The sequence below is a fragment of the Neodiprion virginianus genome, chromosome 7 (genome assembly GCF_021901495.1).
Source record: "Neodiprion virginianus isolate iyNeoVirg1 chromosome 7, iyNeoVirg1.1, whole genome shotgun sequence".
NCBI classification, from domain to species: Eukaryota; Metazoa; Arthropoda; class Insecta; order Hymenoptera; family Diprionidae; genus Neodiprion; species Neodiprion virginianus.
In genome coordinates this window covers 5,026,042-5,052,556 of record NC_060883.1, presented here as the reverse complement: position 1 = coordinate 5,052,556, position 26,515 = coordinate 5,026,042, and the positions used below count along the sequence as shown (strand labels likewise).

The 26,515-nt window shown below is 34.8% G+C and overlaps 1 protein-coding gene across 3 annotated transcripts in view; it reads right to left on the bottom strand.

Annotated features, from left to right (window-relative positions):
• The window catches only part of LOC124309414 (5-hydroxytryptamine receptor 1-like), a 100,570-nt gene that overhangs the window by 37,645 nt on the left and 36,410 nt on the right, over positions 1-26,515 (bottom strand). For 2 of the 3 annotated variants that reach the window (XM_046773068.1, XM_046773069.1), the window contains exons 2-6: positions 20,140-20,794; positions 14,515-14,775; positions 12,936-13,249; positions 9,155-9,398; positions 7,617-7,823 (exon numbers count right to left, since the gene is read on the bottom strand). In XM_046773068.1, coding sequence (XP_046629024.1) covers positions 7,617-7,823; positions 9,155-9,398; positions 12,936-13,249; positions 14,515-14,646 — 897 coding nt within the window. In that variant the 5' untranslated portion in view covers positions 14,647-14,775; positions 20,140-20,794. The remainder of the gene's footprint in view (positions 1-7,616; positions 7,824-9,154; positions 9,399-12,935; positions 13,250-14,514; positions 14,776-20,139; positions 20,795-26,515) is intronic. The other variant, XM_046773070.1, reaches the window with a different exon arrangement.

The following is a 26,515-nucleotide window of genomic DNA, read 5'->3' as shown; positions in this document are numbered from 1 at the left end:
AATAAATAAAACTGCTGCAGAAGTGAACAGAATTGTTCATTAAAATTCGACAAATTGCACGGTATTTTGTTGAAACGCGGACGATTTTTAGATGTGTTCTCGTTTCAACGAATTTAATTCCGAATTTTGTAAACTTTCGTTTTTCAACATTGCTTCGTACACTAAATTTGAAAAGAAAAAGTTTTCCTGCTTGTTTGATAAAAATTCTACATACAATGCGGCTGTTGTTTCCCTTTTTTTTTTTTTTTTTACTTCCGAGATCAGCGGATTTAAATATTTGGATAAAATCGCCGTCGAAAGTGTAAAAAAATTAAATTTAAAATAACTTGACAAACTGCCAAAAATGGATGATTTTTAGGATAAAATTGTCTGTTTTAGGGTACAAATTTAAAAAAAACTTTCAGTTTCAGACTCTCTACGAGTAGAGGAAAAATAAATTGGATACTTTTCCTAGACTTTTCATTATAAAAATTCCAAATCACTTCAACAATGTAATTCGCGGTATAAATGCGATAATTTTTCGGCACGATCGACGTAAATTTAACAGCCAACGCAGCTGCCAAGAGAAGGGTTAAGGGATTGTGTTATCGATTCTATATTATAACGAGGCTGGTGATTCTGACGCCTCTAATAATTCCGGAGCTGACTTTACGATTCACGATACGACTGAGCCCTAATTGCAGGAACTGTAGACCCAGTTGAGAGCGCTTAAGCCAGGTAAGGAATGAACGGAACGAAAGATGATTTTCGAAAGGAAACGAATCGATTTTTCATTTTTGCTCACCTTGGCATCAATTAAGAAAATTTTCCATTTCACAAGGGCGTTATTTTTGTGAAAAATTGAGCTTCTTTTTCGTCAAGGTTCATTTTTACTCTGAACATCGTCTCTTCCGCTTTAACGAGTTGACTGAAAATTTTTCCACACATTGTACAGAAAATTCAAGCCACCATTAATATTGTCTGAATTTCGAAGCACCATAAATTCTCCGTTTATAATAACGTCGAACTTTGTAAGGACTGTTATTCGATACAACTTCGCTCGTTTATAAATCAGAGAAACTAACTGCGATCTGTAATTTCTGGAGATGAGGGAAACTCTTCGAATCTGCTTTATCGATCGGTCCGAGCACACGAAGAATAGTGAGAAACGTTTTTGAAGCTCATTTCAAACACTTTTTATTACCGTTCCTTTCCTTTCTTTCCTTAATATAATATATTTCAAACGTTTGTTAACCAAAATTCTGAGGGCATAGTTCAAGATTTATATTTACAAAAAATCGAAAAGCTACCGAAACGAAAATCTGAAAAATGCGAAACACAGATTTTTTTTTCTAGATTCAAATATGATTATTTTCTATACAGGCTTACTGGTTTACTGTTTTTATAAATTCACCGTTTGTTTTGTTTTTTTTTTTAATCGAACGAAAAACTGCATGGAAAAAAGATCATATCAATGAAATTTAAACCGTCAAATTTCATTTCATTCAAAAACTGGTATGAGCTAGTATTTCTTTAAAATTTTTTTCCGGATTGAATGAATATTTTTTTTTTTTTTTTCAATATCGAATTCAAGTCGAATAGCTAAACAGTTTTACCTCCAAACCCTTCGTAACATCGAACAAGAAGTACCACGAGGGGTTTTCGATCGGAACGTACGTTTGATAAATCCTTAAAATGATCAATCTTCATTCATACCGTTGTGCAGTGACGTACGGAAATTACTGTTATTACCCCAAAAAAAGAATTATTGATAAATTCGCTGGGGATGATAAACTACTTACGTTATAACATAGAATTGCTTGTATGTACAAAGATAATTTATGACACCAAAATCTATGTATAATCATGTATTTTATGTGTACCTACAGAGTGAATTGCTTACAGCTGAATGTTTCGTCTTCTGCTACGAATTTAATGCGCGTGCGTTACAATCTGAGAGCAGTCGTGTTTGCCAGGGTTACCAACCGTCGTGAACGTAACCTCAAAATTTTTTACAGTTATCGTTGGTAGTTGTGGTCGACACTGAAAGCTGCCAAAATTTTTGAGGTTACGTACATCGCGGCGAATCGTCGTCTAAATTTATGACGGTTGGTCACCCTGGAAAACAATTGATCTCGAATTGTAGCGCATGCGCATTAACCGTTTCATTCAGGCATTTCGAAATCAATATTTTGGCCTGAATTTTGTTACTCGGGGGTTTTTAGGGTCGCTGATCATGAATCTGAGGTCAGAATTTGCGTTTCTAAATTCAAAATGGCGGATGTAAAGTTGAAAAAATTATCAATATTCGACGATTCTCGTCGAAACTTGTTACTCGTGGGTTTTTAGGGTCGCTGATCAAGAATCTCAGGTCAGAATTTAAGTTTATAAGTCCAAAATGGCGGATGTAAAGTCGAAAAAATTATCAATATTTAATGATTCTCGTCGAAACTTATTACCCGGGGGTTTTTAGGGTCGCTGATCAAGAATCTAAGGTCAGAATTTGAATTTCTGAATTCAAGATGGCGTATCCAATATGGCGGATATAAAATCGAAAAAAAAATTCAATATTCTATGATTCTGGCCGAAACTTGTTACCCGGGAGTTTTCGGGGTTATATTCGGTAACAAAGATCATTTGACGTTGTATATGAACTCGCTGAGCATCCAGGCGTTAGAAATTCACCCTGTAAGCGAAAGGAGAAGGGTATATAATAGAATGGGTGAGGAATGCTTCTGAAGTTGAAAAGTCAACTTTCGATAAATCGATGAATCTGAGAACAGCGTAAGAACAAAGAAGAATAATTTTTATGCGATGGGACGGGATAAGATTATGATACGAATATAAAAATGAATACGGGATCGGCTTCGAAAGTTGTTTGAATCTCGACTGTTACACCGTCGAACAATAAATAACTTGAAACTGAAAACGATCACGGCTCGTGAAAGAATAATGCTCTTTGTACGCATGAAGTGAGCTTTTTAATGATACCATTATAATAAAGAAACGAGCGAGGAAAGGCGCCTGTGTATAAAAATAAAAATATTGAGGAGAAAAACTTTCGAAGGTATTGCGCGGTTTTCGTCGCAATGGGATTGAAGTTCGTCTCGAGTTTCTACTCATTCATTCTAATCCCCCCCCCCCCCCCCCTCCCCGCCCGAAATGAGGGGAATTTATTTTGTCATTATTTTTTTTATTTTATTTTTCCTTTCCTTATTTCCTTACTTCTTCGTTCTTTTATTTTTTGTTATTATCATTGTTTTTTTTTTTTTTTTTTTTTTATTCTTCCCTTCATCGCGGTCTTTGCTTTTATTTCCGTCGTTTGTTGTTATATTATTATTCTCTCAAAAGCAGCAACGGCTTCGCTCTTTCTTTGCTGTCAGTCGCACCTGAAAAATCTTACCTTCGCTTTACGATCGCGATAAAGTTGAAGAAAAAAAAAAAAAAACAGGACCAAGTTTTTCGATGTATTCGCAGTTTCTTTTATTCATTTTTTAACCATTTTCTTTTTTCTTTATTACTTCCTTGTTTCTGTTTTTTAAACGTATTTCGAGGTGATTCAGGCCCTTGTAATTTTCTCGCGCGTTCAGTCTGCGATTTCGGCAGGCGGTGATCTTTTTTCTTTTACAGTCCAACGAACCGAGAGATTTTCATAAGCGGTGAATTTTAATTGATCTCATTCTTCAAATTTCAATTTCCGCACCTCCAAGAAACCGCTTAGTCTTTTCATACCTAGCCAGTTTTGTTTCTCACATTTTTACAACTCTCGTAAAATTTTCAAAGACCTCGATTTTCGATCCATTGTTTTTACATCAAATCGCTTCTACGATGGAATTTTCTTTTCTTGTTGCCGTTTTTTTTTTGTTTTTTTTTTTTTAGTAGGAAGGTTAAAAATTTTTTACACACAAAAATCTTGCTGAAGCATTTCCAGTCTCAACCTTGCCCGAAAATGTTTTTTATTTTGTTAGTTCAGAAATATAGATGTTTGTGTTTTTAGAATGGGTTTTAAAAATTCAAAATTTAAAGATGAACGATCGTATGAAAATGGAAAAATTTACGGTAGGTTTTCAGGGATCGAACTAAAGCACACGGTAAAAATTCTTGATGAATTTGAAAAATATTACGGTCAACAATTCGATGAGTTGGCACGTAAACGCACCGTATGCATCACAAGAATTACTTTAGCATAAGTTGAAACGTCACGAAGTGGAGAATAAATAAAATAAGAGCCCTGTAATTTTCACCAGCCGACAATTAGCGATCGGTAATCAGCGGGAACGTGAACGAAGACAAGCATACGCGATGAAGAAGATATGCTAATTAATCGATGTCCGAAAAGCGGATAAGCGGACGTTGTTTGCATTGCAGATGCAAGCCGCCTGACTCGTACAATTTATACCTCCTAGTGTAATTATTCTTGTTCAAATGTTGATCTTGAATTAGTGAGTAGTCGGCTACCTACAGCCGTAATTATTTGCATTCGGTTCGAGTGGTTGTAGAAAACGTGCATGTGAACGTTTGATACTTCCATGTAACGGAGAGCTCGGTAAACGAATAATTTTATACAACGTCCGGACAATTAATCACGTCGTTGCAGACACGGTGACGTTGTCACGATTCAAGGATTCCTCCGAGTCTATCATCATTATTACCGATGCCAACACTGACAAAAACTTAATTCAATAAACAGGCGTGATTATTTTGAAAATTTTTGGGTAATCGGTTTCGTTCCAATAACGGTTTAATAACCCCTTTAAAAATTTCATTTGTTACAGTAACTAGAGAAATTGAGTAAAACAGGTATCGTTGAAAAAAACTGTTTGAATATTGTTGGAATTGCGAAAAACGAGGCACGCGTCAACATTTTTTCTAGCTAAGTACTAAGCGGAAACCGGAATTAAAAATTTCTCTCAGTTTAAGTATCCTGATATCCATTTTTTGTATGTTTAAAGAAATTTTCAACATATTACTTGGCGGTTTTTTCCTATTTCTGATGGTATGCTAACAAGTTTTCAATAATCAAAAATAATTATTGCGGTATAATGTAAATTATTATTGTTAGAAACAAATTGATCGAAAAAAATCGTAAAAGTTGAAGGAATAATTCATTTCCGAGAAAGTTACTACTCTACACTTGAACACGTTTTACATAAATCGTAAGTTTTTGGGGTCATTGATTACAAATCTGAAATCGGGTTTTAAAAATTAAAGATGGCGGATCTAATATGGCGGACAAAAACTTGCAAAACTCAAATTCAATCGATTCCGGAGAAAAAACTCGTGTCTGAAATCAGATTTAAAAAATCCAGTATGGCGAATCCAATCAGCGACCCCGAAAATACCTGCATAGAGTTTTTTCACCGGAATCGATCAAATTTGAAATTTTCGCTCGCCATATTCGATTCACTATCTTGAATTTCTGAAACCTGATTTCAGATCCATATGCATGGCTTTGATTCGAATCGGCGTCGTAAATACAATAATTCATTAAGATTATTCTGCGTGTAACGCAGTTGAGTATCAATCACGAGAATTCATTCAATTCGATTCCAGACGGTGCATGCTTCGAGCAGTAAGTTGAAACTTTGTGTTTCCGTAATCTAACAATCAGCCTAATGGTCTCGAGGAGCAATCGCACAAATTTAGTGCGAAAAAACGAGAACTCGTGATTTTTCCTAAGACTTGATTAAAGAAATCATTCTTCACGTACACTTTAGAGCAATCAAACTGTCTGCAGGAATGAAACTCGAAAAAGGCGAAGAAGAAAATTCAACTGCTGTTGATCTTCTAGTCCTGATTAAACGAAACTTACGCATATAAATAAATTGGGACGACGTTTTTCTTTCTGTAAATTTACGGAATATTATCGTTTTCAACAACGCGATTTTCGAACATTGAATGAACATGAATTTTCAAATAATAATTCCAAGAAAATATTTGATAAAATAATAATCCTTAGCAGACTTTCAATTGTTTCAAACGATTATTTACTTATATTGAAACAAAAAAATTTATTTGATACGGAATTATGTTTATTATAAAGATTAATTTTGCTGATTTTTTCTTTTATTTTTTTTTTATAGAATCAATAAATTATCCGCTTCAGAGTACAGGAATAAATATTATCTTGGCCTTGACTATTTTTTTTTTTTTTCAGTGCACTTTTCATGTTTGCATTCAGTGTCGTCTGTTTAATTTTGAAACAAGGAAGAACGTACATAATTCTCGGAAGGCTAACGGCTCAACTTTCGAGAAAAAGTATCTAAACAAACTGTATAAATTAACAACGGCTTAATTGATTCCGTTGATCAACGGTTTAATTTTTTTAACCTCGTTATTCAACGAACAATTAATAAAACACGCGAAAAACTCTCCGAACCAACACATTGAAATCCTTGAAATTATTTTTAAAAAATGCACAAAGATGCTTGCAATACTTTTTTTTTTTTTTTTTTTTACAACCTTTTCTATTCCTTCGTTGTATTTTTTCTCACGCCTGACAAAATTATGAAATCAATACAGTAGGAAAAAGCGATGATATAATGTGGAAACGATACTTCGCTCGCAAATTTTTTGTTGAGAAACAAGAGAAAAAAAAAAAAAAAAACGTTACGCTGCGTTATATTATATATTCGTTGCCGGTGTAATTTTTAAATATAGTAGTTTTACATCAGCGAGACAAAAATCTGTCTTCGCACTCGAGAATCGACAGTTGTGAAAATATTTTTTCTCTTCCTTTTTTCTTCTTTCAGTTTTTTTTTTTTTGTTTTTTGTTTTTTTTTTTTGTCCTTTTTTACCTTCTGGCCGGTGAACCGTGTACCGTAAAAATATAAGTTTCATACATCAGTGTAAGAGCCATCAGTTTCGTAACCGCGACGTATTTAAAATAAAATATCCGAGTTAATTCGAGCGTATAAGCTAAACTCGTTGGAATTGTTCCAAAAGAATGTATATTTGGTAGTTCAAAGTTGTTCTTGCAGCAGCAGTCAAGCGCCTGATCATCGAGTTCAAGAACTTCGATAATAACGGCAAGCCTAAGTCTTCTAAAACTCGGTAAACCTATCGACCCAACTAAATCTACTCTTCTTCTTCTTTTCTAATCTTCACTCCATTTATAACTTACCGTTTTGTCTGTTTTCGGAGAAAAAAAGGAAGTTTTCCCTTTCAACTACATCGAGAAATGACTTTCTATCCTCTTGTCATTTCGAACGTAACAAATTTCGAAGTTATTAAGAAATTCCAAATATTGCGAAGGGTATAAATAAAAAAAAAAAAATTGTTTCGTTTATCCGTCCAAACACGATTTCACTCGCAATTGATAACCTGATTCATAAAATTACGATCAATTTTTTGACCCATTAAATACTAAGAGCCTATTTTCGAATCAAAAAAAAAAAAAAAAAAAAGAAAAAGCTTTCATCGCCATAATTGATCACCAAATTAGTAAAATTCGACAAAATCTATTCTCTGCGCACGTCGTCGATAAACTTTCGTACCGTTTCACGAAAGTCGAGCTTTAAAACCGGCCGTTTTTGAGCGAAGCTTGCAGCACTCGGCAGGCAAAAAAGTTCACGCGGTTCGAGTCAAGTGATAGCGAATTTGAGACGAAGAGTAATGCAGGTCAATGATTATCTCACCGTAGTCGACCCGCTGGAGCTTCGGTGCTGCTTGCAAGGGGGGCTGCCCTGGGAGGCGTGAACGTCGGAGATGAGTTGGCGATTAGCTATGGCCGTGGGTTGAGAAGCCGGTTCGATATCCAGGTAGCAGTGTGCCTCCAGGTGATTCTGGGCCCGTCTCTCTTCCAGCACAATCTTTCTCGCGGCGCAGAAGATCTTGTAGTACACCTTTAACCAGGAACGTACAAAAAGAAAAACTCAGAAAAAGTCTCGCAGATTTTTCCGACATTGAGCTTTCGAGGCGGAAGCTATCGCATTTCGTAAAACTTGGGCATGTTTATTTCAGAAATTAAGTGCAAGACTGAAAGTTTCCGTCCGCTTTTTGCAGACTCCAAGCAGGTTTCAATTCAGTTGAACGAAAAAGAAAAAAAAAAAAACCCCCATTTTTTTACTAAAATAATCAACGAGACCAAAATTTGCTGTCAAAATTTCAAGTGGAAGGAAATCCATTGGTTCCGTGAAGCTAGATTGAAAAATTGAAAAGTGCAATTCGATGGTACGATAAAATTTCGTTTTGGAAATAATTTTGACATGTTGGATTTAAACGTACGTTTGTCACTTTGTTTCGACTCTTTTTTTCTTTCTTTCTTTCTTTTTTTTTTTAACGTTCGAAAAAACCTCGGGAAAGTGTCGCAGCTTTTTGCGAGATGAGATTTCGAAGCTGAAGCTTTCGCAATTCGTAAAACTTGGACATGTTTGGTTTAGGAATTAAATGCAAAGACTCGAAACGTTTCCGTCTACGTTTCGTAGACTGCAAACACGTTCGAATTTATTTGAAGGTAAAAAAAAAAAGGCGTTTTTGTTTCTCTAAAACAATTACCAAGTTCAATTTTGAAACAAAATTTCGGGTAGAAGGAACTTTTTCGACAGTAACATTTACTATCGTGCTTTTGAAAGCGTCGTGTAAATGATCGTTCGAGGTAACTTCTGGAGAACGGTGCAATGAAAATAAGAAGATTTTACGTCAACGTGAAAATGAAAAAATTATTCGTTCGATCTCAAACGAATGAATATTTAATTTCTCGTCAATCATTATTAACAAATCTGAAATAATTTGGACAAATAGAACGAAAATATCTTTTCAATTTTTCCAAAAGTTTCACAAAGACTTGAAGAATTTTTGCAGAGTTATTCAAAGCACGAAAATTCTCCGAGAATTTTCCGATTTCCCCGATTTCCTAGTTCCAATTTTCTACACAGTCATTGCAACGGATTTTCTATATATTTTCGATCGCTTGGAAAAATTTCATTTGTTACGGTAACTAGAAAAATTGAGTAAAAGAGGTAACGTTAAAAAAAAACTGTTTGAACATTGTTGGAATTTTCCGTTATCGTCGATCTTTTTTTGGTAATTGCAACGCAAAATCATTTTTTCACTTGCACCACTTCACTTCTTTCGACATACACGCTAGCTAAGATTCCTTTTTTCATGGGGAAATAAAAAAAATCAATAAATAAAACAAGCAATCGTCATTCGTGAAATTGGTCTCAATACTCACGACAATCATGACGATCAGCGGTATGTAGAAGCTGGCCAGGGTCGCGTATATCTGATAAAAGAAGTTCTGACAGACGGCGCACTGCTTGGCTCCGGTTTTCGAATGAGTATGCTCGTTTCCCATGATCAGGAGAGGCGGCAAGCTGATGCAGGCAGCTCCGAGCCATACGAAACTGACCCACAACACCATCCTCTTCGGCGTCCTCTTAACGCCGTACTCGAGCGGTTTTGTAATGGCGTTGTACCTGAGGACGAAACGGCATTGAAATAAAACGAGACCCCCGAATTAGCGAAGGCGTTTCGATATCGCTGTGATTTTGATTGGTTTGAAATTTACTAAATAAACATTTCGACGATGATCGGATACCGGAAACAAAATTTTTTCAAAACCATTAGCGATTGACGAAAATAATTTTCTATTTCCGTGGCTGGTTATTTATGTATGGATGTGTATTATATTATTAGCTGTTCGAATTACATATCACGATTTCTGTCCAAGATCAACATCACGCTGCGTAAAAGTGACGCCGGTTGGATAAATTTAACTTGGAAAATTGAAAAAACAATAATCGTATATACAAAATTTTTATATCGCAATGCGCGGTGATTCGAACGAATGGGGTAAACCTAAAAACGACAAACATGTGGTTTCTTTTTGGTCGATCGTTTCTCATCGTGACGGTGATTGCGAGTGGTGAAATTGAAAGATTAGTTTCGTATTGTAACGTATATTTTTTTTTTATTTTTGACATCGTACTCCATGAATTTAACCATGTATTGTTTGCGTATGTATGTGTGTGTGTGTGTAATTTTTTTTTAAGCCATAAAATAATGTTGGTAAACAAAATAGACAAAGGAAAATTTCAACTCAGAGAATTACGATTAATCGATTAAACGTAGGCTTGGATCAACTGTTTTTTGTAATTTTTGGATCATTCGTTTTCCGAATAGTCGTTACCCGATTCGTCGATTTTCCAATTGATCATTTTTCCGATCCGTCGTTTTTCTCGTGATCGTTTAGTTCTCATTTATCTTTCTTCCGATTATTCGTTTTCCCGGTTCATGGATTTTCCGATTTATCGTTTTCCCGATTCACAATTTTTCCCGATAAATCGTTTTTCCGGTGAGTAGTTTTGTTCGACAGTTTTTCCGATTCGCAATTTTTCCCACCAACAGTTTTTCCGGTTCATCATTTTTTTCACTCGATAGTTTTTCCGATTGATGCTTATTCCAAATTAATAATTCTTGCCCATTAACAGTTTTTCCGGTTCATCATTTTTCCACTCGACAGCTTTTCCAGTTCGTAATTTTCTTGCCAATAGTTCTTCCGGCTGAACGTTTTTCCACTAAACAGTTTATCCACTTCATAATTCTTGCTCGTCGATAGTTTTTCCGATCATTTCTCCGATTTGCCGCATTTCCGATAAATGAATTAACTCGTAAAAATGGTTTGATCAAAACTCACGATTGGTCGATCAATCGACCCTTTCAACCGATCACCTTATTCGTTCGATCGGTGAACCGATCCCTTTAATTTATCTTTCACCCATTTATCCAAACCGATCAACCGGCGACTTCAATTAATCGATTAATATCGTTTCACCCTTAGTTCGAAGATTTGTTTTACAGCTGATAATTCCTAGCAGATTAGAAAATCCTCGTTTCTCTGACGTCAATAATCAATTTTACCAAAAAAATATATAATATTGTATTGAATTACATCGAGGGGGGGAAAAAATATGGACCGAAAAAAAAAAGTCTCAAACGTCAAATAACCAAACGTGTTAAGCCCACGCAATTTCGTTGACTCGTTTATTATACTGAAAAATGACAGGAAGATCTGATTGATTAATACGTGCATACCGTCTGATATAACGTTGGATTGTTTCTTTTTCTTTTTTTTTTTATTTTGATTTGTTTCGTTCTCTGTTTTATTTCATTTCATTTCACCTTTTAATTTCGCACGCCTCAATCATCGATTCGCGAACTCGTCTCACAATTTACACAACCCAGATGCAAACGAAGTTCCGAACTCTCACCCTCGCGAATGGCGAGAATATCCCGAGTCCGAGTAAAAACCCGACGAAAAAAAAAAAAAAAAACACATAAATAAATAAATGAATCGACGAAACAAAACTTTCTACGAGAAATTTTACCGATGGCCAATTTGTCATTCCGGTACAACTAAATTCGATCCGAGTACATGTGTAGTGGGTGGAATTTTTACTTTCATAATTTATATCGCGTCCTCCATTTTTTTCCAGCTCTCAGAATTTAGCGCGATATATGTATATCATGTATATTTATAACATCGTTGAGTATTTACGACAAATTCGTTAATTGTTCGTTCACTGTTTTGAGTTGTTTGTCATCGTTGGGGAAAAGAGTGGTACAAAAAAAAAAAAAAAAGAAATACAAATTAAAAAAAAAAAAATAAATGTACATAACTGTTGGAAAAATATTTCACCGATGTTTCGCTCGCGGTTGGTTTTCTTTTCCTTTTTTACCGCCATGTTCTGTTTACTCATAAAAAAAAAAAAAAAAAAAAATCATGATTTCAATCGAAACGTGACGGTGTTCGGAGAAATAAGGGCAATAGTGAAATCGTCTTTTCTTTTTTTTTTTTCACATTTTCCGTATGATGAAAAAATGAAATTTTTCAGAGCACCGAATTCTCAGAAACTTTCCACCATATCTGCATTGGATGCAGAAATTTGGAGGCATTCGCGATACAGAAAATAAAAATATGGCGATGAGAAATACTTTAATAATAATAATATTGTTACTAGAATATTCCTTTTTCACACTTAGGGAAGCTTTATCCTTTCTCTACTTTCTTACATTTTCCGTAACTTATATAAACAATAATTGTTGTGCAATTGAAGGAAGAAAAATACGACGCAATAACTTTTTCATGAACTGTTCAAGTACACAATAACAAAATAAAGTCGGATGTCGCTCAATTTTCAAGAAACATTCACCGCGGACGCTTCGAGGCTCTGGTTTTTTTTTTTTCATCATCAGTGTAAAAATAACACCAACAACAGTAATCCAAGCAAAGAATAATCTATGCCGAGGTATTGACGAGAAATCAAATCATATTCAATCAAATTAAACTTCGCATGTGTTATTTTATGCGGGTTATTTTTGGTTATGGATTATTTTTGTGTGAGTTATTTTTGATCATGCGTTATGTTTTGTGGATAATTTTTATCACGAGTTATGTTTTTTTTTTTCAGTTATTTTTGTACGCGTTATCTTCGTCGTAAGTTATTTTTGGTCATGAGTTATTTTTGCCTTGCGTTAAGCATTCGTGGGTCGTTTTTCAACGGGCTATTTTCGGTCGTGGGTTATTTTTATACGAATTATTTTTGGTCATGCGTTATATTTTTTGGGTCATTTTTGTCATAGGTTATGTTTTTTTTTTTTTTTTTTTTTGCTTCATTCTTTTGTGGGTTATCTTTGTCGCAAGTTATTTTTGGTCATGAGTTATTTTTTCCTTGGGTTATTTTTGGTCACGGGCTGTGTTCTCGTGGGTTATATTTAAACGGGTTACTTTTGGTCACGAGTTATTTTTGGTCATGGGTTATTTTTGTGTGGGTTATTTTCGTCACGGGTTATGATTGCGTGTACAATTCTTGTCGCAGTTCACGTTTTACCAGGTTATTTATCTCACGGGTTACGTTTGCGTGGTTCATTTGATCCCAGTGTCAAATTGAATCGTACTTATGGTTTTGAAATTTCAGTAACCTTCGGGATTCTTACCGACGTGTCTCTCTCACCTGTCTACGGATATGACGCAAAGGTTCAATATGCTCGCGGCGCAGCTGAGGACGTCGAAGCTGACCCAGAGATCACATATCGTCGAGTTGAAGGGCCAGCTTCCAAGTATTTCGTACAGCAATGCCATCGGCATCACGAGTAAGGCCACGCAAATGTCGCTCACAGCCAGGCTGACCAAAAGGTAATTGCAGGGCCGACGGAGTTTCTTAACTAGAAACACCGCCACGCAGACTAGAATATTTCCTATCACTGTGCCGATGATTATGCTTCCTAGAACCAGGGCGAGCACTATCGCCTGAAACATAATAACACGCTATTCTGTTTTTATCGTATGGTTGTTCAGTCTCTTTACGTATTTATACGTATATATTATGCATGTATCGCGTTATTGTTAATAGGCTCGTTAGGGTGGTCCGTAAAATGGTCATTTTGGAATAGCAAATAATTCAAAAACGATTTCCCCCATTTTTTTTTCCCTTCTTTTACCTCAACTCGTATCCGTGCCCCCAACAAGTTGGATTTTCCTATTTAACCCTTTCGGGTGTACATTGAATTAAAATTTAGTATAGGGGAGTTGTTCAAGTTGCTGATTAAAAATTGGAAATCAAAATTTCAAAATTCAAAATTATGGACCCAATATGGCGAATCAAAATTCAAAAAAATTATTCGATTTTGACAAAACTCGGTACTCGGGGGTTTTCGAGATCGCTGATTGAGAGAATCTGAACTCAGATTTACAAAATTCAAAATGGTGGATCACTTAATGTTGCGGTATTGGGTCCACAATTTTGAATTTTGTAAATTTCAGTTCAGATCCAGTGAATTCAAAATTTTATTTAAATGGCTTATTCTCGTAAATTTCCATCCGCTATTTTGTACTTTGATCCCCGATTCGAATTTTCGATTACGTACAAATCGACGATACTAAAAAGCTCGTGTGACCAGTTCTCGTAGAAAATAAAAAAAAGATTCAACGATATTGCAACGAATAGAAAAAAAGAAGAAAGAAAAATCAACGAAACCAAAATCAAATCGAGTATCAGGTTAATATTGAATAATGTATTGCAAAGTAAATCAGTTTCTAACAAAATTCCCAACTCGAAATCATATCGAATTCAAATCTCGGATCAAAGCACAATCAACTATTTGCGGGAGAATTCGAAAATAATATTCCAATACGCAGAGATCTCATCTAAAACGATATTATAAAATTTTGAAACGAAAACCGCATAATAATAACAATACATTTATATCCAATAATTCGTATCGTAAAGAATTATTTCCACTTGCTCGCGACAGTTTTTTTTTTTTTTGTCATTCTTTTATCTCGAGTTCTGAGATTTGTCACGATTTTTACAAAATTGGCTAATCGGTACCTTGAATATTGAAATCACGATTTCGTGCGTAACGTCAGATTGTAGAAAAAATCACTGATATGACCGATTTTGATGGAAAAAAAAAAAAAAAAAAAAAAGAAAAACCTTCAAAAACACCGCATAGAGTGAAATGTAGTTTTTTTGCAATTAAAATTCGACAGTTCGACGAGGGATTCGTCGAACGATCGTAAGCGACACTCACCTGTAGGGTAGTGTAGGGTGAATCCTTGCCGGGAAAGTCACGGAAAAATTGTTCGTGGACTTCGTTTGCAGGTGTAGATGCAGACAAGTGTGGATGCCACGTGACGTTGTAAGTCTCGCTGGTCCCCGCCATGCGAAGATTTGCCTACCCGGACATCCGGTGCATCGAGTACCATGGCGGAATTATTACGTTTATTGTTGTGCCCATCTCAGCAACGATTTCTTACACGGCGATCAGCGTTCGCCGAACTTCCGTTCACCACTGCAGAAAATCCGGACGTCATTCAAACGGTTCTTCCATTATTAGTACATAGATACGTACATAGATATATATATATATATATATATATATATATATATATATATATATATATACGTAGATAAATACGTGCAGGCGATTTATAAATACACGGACGGTATGTAAAAGTTTATTTATTCTCATATCATCTCGTAACGAGAAAAAGAAGCTGCTCGATATATCCTTTGAAAATATGACATTCGAATACGTATATCGAACAGCGTGTCTGCACCTTCGGATTATATCGACATCGGTAACGTGTGTTGTTTGCTTATTTTTGTCCGTATTGCATCCATTAGTTTTATACACATTACGTACGATACGTTACACGTTGGAATTTTTTTTTTTTTTCTTTCTGAACGTTTATTTTTTGTCTCAAAAACGAAAAAATTTACGGAAATTTATACGTATGTATACTGCATATGTATGGGGAATCCCATGGGAAATTAACCAACGTCTGACTCTCGCCATTTTTTACTTTATTCAAGATTTTGTCCCAACTCTGAAACAGTACCCTGAATTTTTTTAAGATTTTTATTCGACTGGTTAATTTTTGTCAGTTGGTTGTTTGTTTTTGTAATTAATTTGTTGAAAAAATTTCAATGCATCCACAAAATAGACAGAAATCGGTACCATTATGGAACCCGTCTAGAAATGTTCTATGTAAAAGATAGAATTTTTTAGAATATTTCAAGAATTTTCAGACCGTTCAAACAATGTTTTAGTTGAGCAGAAAAATTGAATGTGCTGAAAGAAAATATGGAAGGAAAATCCACCCGGTCTCGAAATGGTAGGAATAGAAAATACGGTTTCAGAGAATTTTCAAAGAATTTTAAAAAACGTCCTTTTCGAAATTTATTTAAATATTTATAAATAATTGAACAGATGAATATAAAAATCTGAAATAATTCAGGGTGCTGTTTCAGACTTGGGACAATTGCAGAAAATTTTTTAAACAAAATCAGAACGTTAGTCGGACATTCGCATGGAATTTCCTATTTCGCACAGTCGGTTCAAAAATGTGACTTAATGAAAACACAAGAAACATAATAATGTGATTTCTGTATACGATGATGTGCAAGTTAAAATAAAGATGTGTTTATAGTTCAATTTCAATATTATGACATTTTTGCCTCCTTTTATAGTCGAATGTATTTAGACCAGCTTTCGCGACACTTTTTCAAAAAAATCGATAAACAAACAAATTCTTAAAAAGTGATCGATAACTGTAAAATAGAAATGCTCGGATCGTCATCAATGCCGAATAATTTTGAATAGCAATTATACCGGACCATTCTCTTGAAACTTGAAAATCAACCGCAGCATGCGCCAAATAATCAAATCTCATTGGTCGGCGAAATCTTCCCACAACGATATTCTTGTCCGCGACGCAGGCCGGCCAACGTACGAAAAATGTGTACGTTTGAATTTTCAAAGAGCATAAGCATCGAATTCCGGCCGTTCTTTGAAGAATCAACTTTCCGACCCGACAACAAAACGCTTCCCGGACCTTTCCGAGTCGCTACCTCAATTATTTGTGACTCTAACCTCGAAAATTCGTAACAACTGCATCGCCGACAGAAACAGTTTGACAGCTGAAAACTCGGGTTGGCCAGCCTGCGCGAAAAGCCGATAAAACTCGCGCATGCGCGGTTGATTTTCAAGTCTCAAGATATTGTCCCGGTACAGAGACCAGCGCGATGTTGTTCGTTAATTACTGGAGACCTTGTTCGTTAGAACTCGGTAATACCGGTGCGTCAGCTTGAAGCATTAACGATCGAAACTTAAGGCACCGGTTTTCAATCATGGGTCGAAAACAGTCTCGGCAGCTGTAAGAAGACCTCCTTCAGTTAATTGAGGCTCGGTTAGACATGCCTGACTGAAAATCGGTTCCCCAGTTTCCCGGAAACGCGGCCTCATGGTTCGACAAGCGAACGCGTTTCGGATTTCCTGATTTCGGGATGAGCATTAAGCCAGCATTTCGCGGATTGGAAGTTGATTGGATTTTCGCGATGCCCGGCTGTATTCAAACTCTCTGTACTACGTTTATGTAATTATTAATTTGATCGAGAGAAATTTCTGCAAGCTACGAAAATTAAATGAAATTGAATTTTTTTTAATTTATAACTGGAGAAAATCTGATAGTATCTCTCACCATTATTTTTAATTACGGCAAAACTGTTGAAACTTTCTTTGTTTCTCAAAACATTTTTCTGAAAACTTGTTATTCAGGTTATAGAATTTCGAGAACGTAAACATTCGTTGATATCGGGAAAAGTGATTCTCGACCTAAACTAAATATAATTTTTTTTATATCAACGAAGGTGATGAAAATTAGAAGAAAAAAAAAACAGTTTCATACGCTATTTTAAATTAAGGATATTGTCAACCAAATGTGAGCATCGCGAACAATATTGAATACTTTATGATGAGATAAGAGTCGGAAAAAAATGAACCGCAATAAAGACGATAAGAAAATTAAATTCGAATAATACCGATGCCCAAAAGTTATCGATAAATTGTTTAAACAAAACATTGTTCAACAAATTTTCAGGGAATGTTTTGTTTACTGCCGTGCGAAATGAATTTTCTCATTATTTTTGATATTTTCGTTTTCCAAAAAATTTGCAAACGCTGTATTTACAAAACTATTCGTTCAATGTCCCGGAAACTTTTTAATCGTAATGTAAAATTTTTTTTCAAAAACGTATCCAAAATTCACTATTTTTACTCCCTTTTTCAAAAATTAAACTTTTCAAAATAATAAGAAAATTCTTTAAAAACTCACGAGTGTTCCGAAAAATTGACGGATTCGTTTCGCATGACAAAAAAAGACATTCCGTAAAAATTGGTCAAACAATGTTTTATTTCAACAATTTATCGATAACTTTTGGGCATTGTTATTATTATTCAACTTTAATTTTTTTTTTCGTCTTTATCGCGGTTCATTTTTTCCGATTTTTATCTTATTATAAATCGAAAGAAATGAAAAAATTTTGTATACTTATATAAAACAAAAGTTTGATTAAAATTAATTTATTTACACACACAAAATCTTGTTAATTCACGAAAGAATTTTTAAACTAAGGTCAAAAACGAAGTTAGAATCAGGGATTTCAATCCTTTTTGTTCCAACAGACTTTTTTTGCACGATTCCTTGAAATTTTTTCCTTATCGTCGTGTCTTATACTGTATATTATCACGATATAAAAATAAAGTAATCAACGAACGGTAAAAAGTAGTTTCAAGTATTTTAAATACCAATAAATACGAGATAAAAAAAAATTGGCCATGAAGGACGCTTGAGACGAGCAGAAACAAGAAGAAAAGAAAAAAAAAAAACAACGTTTTATGGATAAATAGAAGCAACAATGTCGAAAATAAATCTAATCGCAAACAAAGCTTAATTTCGGGTAATCAGTTACGGTTGAAATTTTAAAATCATTTTACAACTGCCGAACAATGTTTTTTTTTTATCCTCGTCTACGAAGTTCCGTTTTCGTAAATGAAGTTTATTATAGCCTAATTAAAAATTATACACTCAAATATTTGTTATTTCACCTGATTTACTGATTAAAAAATATTGCCGCTTGCTTTATAATTCATCGTTCATTCGACGTTCATTGGTAAGTTATTTTTTTTTTTTTTTTACCTATGTCGCTTGTTTCTTTCTCAAGTGCAAAAAAAAAAAAAAAACTCTTGAAGCGTTTCGCACAGCGATTTGCACAAATATAATTAACTTCACTTGCACGTGTACGATGAACATTTTTCATCGGCGGTAATAATTAGGAAGTCAATTTATATAAGCATATACGAGCAGGAAAAAAAACATCATAATATTGATTCCCACTTTTTAGCGACGAGTCAGATTTTATTTAGTCAAAGAAAATTGACCGTTCACAATATACGAATTTTATTCAATGTGTGGAAAGAAAAATCGTTCAGCAAGATAAAATATTCTGAATTTCAGGATCATATTTTTACATAGAGAGGAGAAATATTTTACGCAGGGTAAAAAATTATGCGAAAGAAGTTCATTTAAGATACGGTGAATAATTATTCAATTGAAAATATTTTTTTTTACATACGAACTGTGAGGTAAAAATTTAATAAATTTTTCTGGTAATCTGAATTATTGCTCTGAAAGTCGAAGTATCAATTTGGCACTCCTTAATGCCGGTTTAAATATAGTGGAAGATTAAAATCTTCGCGTCTAATTGAAGAAGGAATTATTCACCAGAAGTATTAAACCGAAGGTTAATTGAAAATTTGAGAATGTAATTGAAATGATTTCGTAATTAATTCTGTGCGAGAAAAATTCTAATTACACATGAAACGTTGTGTACTTACTACGTTAATTTTTATAACTGATTAACAATTAAAAATTAGACCTAAATTTTAATTTGAACAACGTTTAATTAAACTCGCCAGTCTCGGGTTGAAACTTTGTATAATATCTTGTCCCGTTGCACTAGTTTTATGCTTATACGAAAACACCGTGAATTTTTTCTATCACCTAAAATCAGTTTCATATATCTAATTTTTTCATTGTGATTGAAATGATGAAATTCAGACAATTTTCAATCCCTCAAATAATAATTGAGACGATTTGTCCCTGGTGAGTATATTTCAATGGATATAAAAAATTTCGAAGCCAGTGGTTAAAAATTGTGAATGATAAGTTCATGCGATATTATAAAAAAAAAACGTAGGTTTTAAAGTTATTAAAAAATTGTATCAGGCGATTTGTTCATAATCGATAAGGAAACTATAAGATAAGCGGTGAAGTGTAAAAATTTAATAATTGTAAGTACACGATTCCGGTATTCAAAATGAAGAAAAAGAAATAATAATAAGAAAATTTGAACAGTGTTCCGATCTTGCTGAATTGTGTTTTTAAATTACAATTTTTCAAAGAATATTTAAACTTCTTTCACGATAAGGAAAAATTATTTTCATAAAATAGAAGTAAATTTATAAATTAAGGTAACGCGGTACTCCTACCTTTACCGACCGAGTAATCTCACCTTTTTATCTTCGACGGTACATTTATTTTATTTAGTTTTTTTTTGTTTTTTAACGGAATTCAGGAAACTTACTCATATTACCGTCAAAATTTGAACCCTTTCCGTTCGTTTGTTCATTTAATATACGAAGAAAAAAGGGTTGAGTTTTCTCGGTCGGTAAGGGTAGGAGTATCACATGACCTTAAGTTTAGTAGTTTTTAAACCGTGAACTAAATCGTGGCGAAATCGATACAAATTGCGAATCCAACCAAGATTGTAGAGTAAAAATGTCTTTTTTTTTTTAATACATCGATAAACTTACCTCGGTTTTTTTTTCCTGTTGTAATCACGTCGCCATCGACGAATCAATTCAATCTTCTGACACCACCGTCGACGATTTCGTCCGTAAACTTTCCGCACTCGCGAAAATCGAGTTTCCTCGAATCGTAAAAAAATCCCCACAAAATTCTTGTGCGATACAAGAATCGAATTTTTTTCTTTTCTTTAAAATAAATTTACCGATTCGATTTCTTCCATAATGAAAAATTAAAAGCACCCACCGTATCTGCGTTATCTTTTTTATTTACATCTTATGAGATAATTAAATAATTATATTCCTTTATAATTCGATTTAGTCACGAAAGTAAACGACGCGTATTAAACGAACTGCTGAAATATCCGGACGCGCGAATTTCGTTTTGGAAAATCGCAAGTACCAGCGGCATTTTTTTCTTGACGATATATTATCGTCTGAAATTAATCGAGAAGTTTGAACCGAATATTTTCGACTCTCGGCGAGCCCGTTGGAGTAAAAAATACGCGAGGCAACGATTTTCGGATTATAAACTGAGCCGCGGTGACGTTTAATTTGAAAAAACAGCCTGGAGCCCGACGTCCTTTGCTCCTTGGGATCATTCGGATCCTTGGGATCCTCCGAACAGGATGTGCCGGGTTGTTTCAGGCCTGTGAGGTTCACCCTGAAAATATCAGAGACAATATTGCTTTAGGTTTTCGGCTTGTTCGATTCAATTCTCGGTCATTTTATCCCCGGTATCGAACCTAAATATTTTACCTTTACACACCGATGTACACATATATAAAATTTTATAAATATATATACATATACGGGTGTGATGAGAGAAGAAAAAAAAAAAAAAATGCGAAAAACCAAAAAGTAGACGTGACGAAATCCCGAGAGTAAGAAATTTAGAACCCAAAAATGTATAATCAAATTTATACCGACGTTGTTTATTTATTTATTCTTTTGTTTTGAGAATGGGCAAGATTTACGGGAAACAAAATATTGAATTGCGAAAATAACGAAGAGTCAAAAAGTCGACTTTTCAAATTTCAGACTAGTGCCTTTTTTAAAAATTTTCGAATCCGAATTTATCAATAACGACTGTTTAAATATTATCGAAAATATTTTGTCTATTCTTTGCGTTCTTAGAAAAATATGTCAGCCGATCCCAATTTTCAATTTCGTAACTTTGATTCTTCCTTCGAAAGAGCGTTCGGTTGAATGAACTTTCGGGAAAACAATGTGATTTGTCAAAACTCCGAATTTCTGTAGCCTGATCATTCGTTATTTCAAAATTCGTGTCTCAAAAATTTCGGTTTCTAAACCAGTCGACTTTTCGATCTCTCGGAATTTTTACCTTCACGTCCCATAACACAGACCCTATTTAAATTCCCCAATATATATATAATACGTCCGTATGTATAATGTACATGCATATAGGTGTATAAATAAATATCAACCCCTTTCAATTTGTTTAACGAAGGGTGTAATACACGGGACGATTAAAAGCGTGAGAGAGAAAAAAAAACACTTCAGTTAAATACCGTTCCTCGTATTGCAATCGTACAACACCAGATGGGATCGATTTTAATACGTGAGAATTTACACTCCACGCTCGATATATCAGGTTTAACATTTTTTTTTATGGTAAAACCAACAACAATAAAAAAAGATGAAAACGAAAAAAGGAATTCATATACCTACGTACGATAAAAAAAGGGATAAAAAAAACCAACAACGGGGGGGGGGGGGGGGGGGGGGATTATTATAAAATATCCAAGCTTAGGATTTTTCCATATTACAATACATTGAACCAAATCGACCAAAAATTCAGCAATATTGAGCAGCTCTTTATTTACTTACACCTCGTTACGCATATATTATAATTACAAGTAAAGAAAACGAGAATGAAAATTTTCCAACGAGACGTTTTCGGTGTGCTTGGAATTGAAAAAAAAATTCTTAAACATCTAAATTTTTTACTTCTTCCTCTTTCGTTGTTGTCTTTTTTTTCTCACGGATGTTCTCTTCTCCTTCTTTACTTTCGCGATATAGAAGAAAAATACGTTCAGGTTGCATGTACGAATATTTAAAAATGCACGAAGAGCGAGGAAAGTCGACTGTAATGAGTGAACCGTTTCTTTGGAAGTAAAAACAAAAAAAAAAAAAAAAAAAAACACGTAAAAAAAAAGAAAAAAGAATTCCTCTCTTGTCCGGATGTTGCAAAACAGCGTTTGCTTCGTTTTTTTTCAGGACAGAATATTGTCTCAAAAAGACGTCGGGTAGCGAGGAGAATTATTATTCTACCGTGCTTTTTCACGTATATTATACATATGAACAAAAATTTTCCACGTAAAAAAATAGAATTTTTGAGAAAATTTTCGAGAATTTTCAGATCGTTTGAACGGTGTTTTAGTTGAGCAAAAAACTTAAAGTGCTGATAGAAAAAAAAAAGGAAAAGGAATTGGCCCATCATGGGTCCAGTATTGAAATGTTTGGAACAGAAAATACAGTTGCTGAAAATTTTTGGGGAATTTTAAAGGAGATTGTTTTCAAAATCAATTTTAAATATTTACAAATAACTAAGCATTTGAATAAAAAAATCGGAAAAAATTCACAGTACTTTTAGTACTTTAGTACTTTCGAAGTTGGGATGATTACAGAAAAGAAAAAAAAAAAATAAACACCACAACGATGATAATATTTTGACGACACCCAGGGTTGCATAAAATATCGTAACGTAATATAATATTAAAGCGATTAAGCGCGTATATTACATATCATGTATGTATTTTGCATCGTTTTGCAACAATATATTTCGTCAAGCTAGAAATTGACCGTACATAAAAAATACATTTACGAACGGAGAGTTTAGAAATTCCGAGGCATTGTAATTTCGTTCCTCTTCACCTAAATTTATATTTTTCCTAATATTTTGTCGTTACGTACCTGCAAAAAATCTGAAAAAAAAACAAACAAACAAACAAAAAACAACAATTTACTACAAATTATCTGTTTTTTTTTTCCTTTTATTTCAGTTATTAAAAAAAGGAAATCTGTAGCAAATTGTTGTTTGTTGATGACGATGAAAAATATCACGAAATATCATGTATCTCTGGTGTATGAAGGGCAAAATTGTCACGCCTCGGGATTTTTCAACTATATCCATTCAGAAACTCTTCTTCTCCGTAAGGTCAAATTTCTAGTTTGACGAAACAAATTCTTGCGGGAATTTATTAAAAATATTCTTTTCCATTTTTCTTTCTCAACTCTCTGACCCACCCGAGCTTTCGTTGAACATATTGATAAAAATAATTTTCTCTCTGTTCAACGCTGTCAAAGAATATTCGTTGAATTTCCAAAGTAGATGGTGTGTGTGTGTGTGTGTGTGTGTGTGTGTGTAGATGCTGCAGCATAATGGACCGGTGATGTACGTGTATCTCTTCCGTCTATCTGCCATTTAGTTGAGAGAAAATATCCCTCGGAGATCCGCAGTCGATAAACAAACGGTGGGTGAATTTCTCTCTCTCTCTCTCTCTCTCTCTCTCTCTCTCTCTCTCTCTCTCTCTATGGCTACATGTAACATGTAGACTGCACGCGGATGCACCTCGATGCACCGCGAATAGCGAATAGCGATGCATTACGAGCGTGCTTCGGTAAGGGAATATCAAATTATGGATGAACGTGCGCAATATGCGAGTCAATTCACCGGGACGTGGGCCACGAAACAAATTTCTACGTGGATGTAACACTTCCAGAGCAATTTCGCACGCGGTATTGTTTTGGATTTATAATAAGCGTAGACAGCATACGATAACTGAGTCTGACAGGAAATTGATCCAACTCCGCTAACTCGTTGTCAATATAATTAATCCCAATTTCAGATTATGTATCTAATTAATTTATTGTATCGTATAAATTTAATTTTCCACCGTTGCACAGTTCGACTGATTGAACGATTCAAAAATACAGAAACGCTCAATTTCTCAATTGAAGAAATACAAGCATATGTTTCAATGAATTTTTAGAAAATATTCTTCTCGACGAGACGGAGTCATCGTAAAGTAAAGTCTCGGTAACTTCTACGTCATAGCTTCGGATAACTATTCATTCACGGTCGAAGAGATGAAACGTTTGATAAACAATTACCAACCGAAACAGCCCGTTATTGATTCAAAAAATTATAAAGACGTATATATATATATGTCGTAATGGTCACGTCTAGTCTTTGCCGGCATTACCTTTCTCAAAGCACTTCCAGTAATGATAGTGTCTGAGAAAAAAAAAAAAGATTCGTCATCGTATTAACACGTATCTGATAATAATTATGCGTTAATTCGTTGAAACACACGAGATTCCAACGGTATAAAATTCGAACAAGAATTCGCACAATTTAACACATCTGCGATTCGCGTCAACAGGTATTTTCACTGATTGGAAAACATCCGTTCCCTGCTGTTGTCTCGTCGAAACACGACAACTGTCTGAAATAACACGATACCGATGATCAGCTAATTGAAAACTAAAAGTGTTGAATTTTGTCGAATTTTGGCAAGTTTTTTTTGAAAATATAAAATTCGCGTCGTCTATCAGTTCGTGACTGAACGTTTTGGAAAAATTCATTACTTTGCAACGTTATAACGACTTGGAAAAAAGTTGCGTCGTCAAAATATGAGGATGTTAAAATTTCAGAATATCGTTGAGTTGCGGAAGAAAAATAATATTTCCTGAACATGCATCGTTACGATAATGTAACCAAATTCAACCTCGCAATTAGTATGAGAATAAAATGTGTGCCAAATTTTAGGAAAATCGTGGGAAGCAGTTTTTAAGTAGCGAAAAGTATTGAAAAACGTTATATCGAGTAAAATTAGTAAAATTGAACAAAATTGTGGACAATTTTTCAAACTTCGATGCGTTACGATAAGGATAAAACTACGCAATTTCTTCTTTTTTTTTTTTGTGCGTGCAAAAAAATAATCAAAAGTATACGACTATATTATAAAATCTGAATCTTTTCCTGATATTTCCGTTTCACGTTTCAACTTTTTACAACCTACTCACGGCCGGAGGTTGAGTGTAGCCTGAATATTGATCAAGCATCGTACATATTATCGATTGAAAAAGTAAAAAAGACGCGGTATTTATTTCCCCCGAAGCTACTGGTAGGCATAAACTTTAGGAAAATCCGCGAAACGGCGAGTGAAAAGCGCATTTATACGCCAACGCGTGTAAAGCCCCGATGAATTCTTATTATTGCCGTGCACCTGTTGGGTGTATAATTTCAACAACGAGGACGGAGGGAATGTTCTCTGAAATATTGATTCGCCCCGAGTACCAGCGCGTTTCCTTCATCCGAGGTTAAAGGGTCGCTTCTGTTCCTTCTCCACGAGATTTACCAAGCCTGCATAAAACTCCCGACCCTAATTAAGGGGATGCGGTAGTTAGCATTTACCGACTGAGTAAAACATGGCACTTGTTTTCTACTATTACCAAAGCCTACGAAGCACTGATACGAAAATACCGTAGTCAGCGTGATTCTACATGCAGAAGCCAACCAAAGATGTCTTAAAACTTTTTTCTCTTGTGCGAAAAGGTGGGCAGAAAATGTATTCCTGTAATGGAATTACCGCTGATTGCAGGATTAAATTACCTGGTCTTATTTTCGCACAAGAAACGAGTATTTTGATATTTTTGTCCGCCATTGGATATAGAATTGCACTGACAACGATATTTTCACATCGGTGTTGCGTAGGGTTTAAAAATGATACGAGAGTGAAATTTTGCTCTGGCGGTAAAGACGGAGTGCAAAATCATCTCCAGTCTACGGTTCGAGGGATTTACAAATCTCGCAACGAAGATTAGAAATTCACATTATCTATCCATGTCAATATTAAGATCCTTGTATAAAAATGTCCAATTGTCATCATCATTCCGGAATCATGCTACTCTACCACTCGCTGTTTTCATCGTCACCTCTGTACCATACACACATTTTCACCCTAAAGTATACACAATGTATTTAATTTGTTTGCCCACCAATGAGCCTCGAAGTATCGCCAAATTTGAACGGTGGCTAATTCAACTCTCTCGATCGAGCATATTTTCAATTTATATAAACCGTGTACAATCATCGAGTTAGAGTCTTCAGGCGTTTAAGCGATCGTTGGGCATAAGCTTGACACTGGTGTCGTCCTAATGCCTTGAGCACACAAGGACCGTCTGTACGTAAGTGAGCATGCATTTTTTGGTGTGGGTGTGTAACGTACATCGGCACTTGCGGCCGGCACCAGCTGTAACAATATTTACGTTGCGCTGGGTTGAAGCCGGGTGTGTTTTTCTCGCGTCTCAATGACGCCAAACGGACGATCGTTTCTATTTCGAATGGAAAACATAT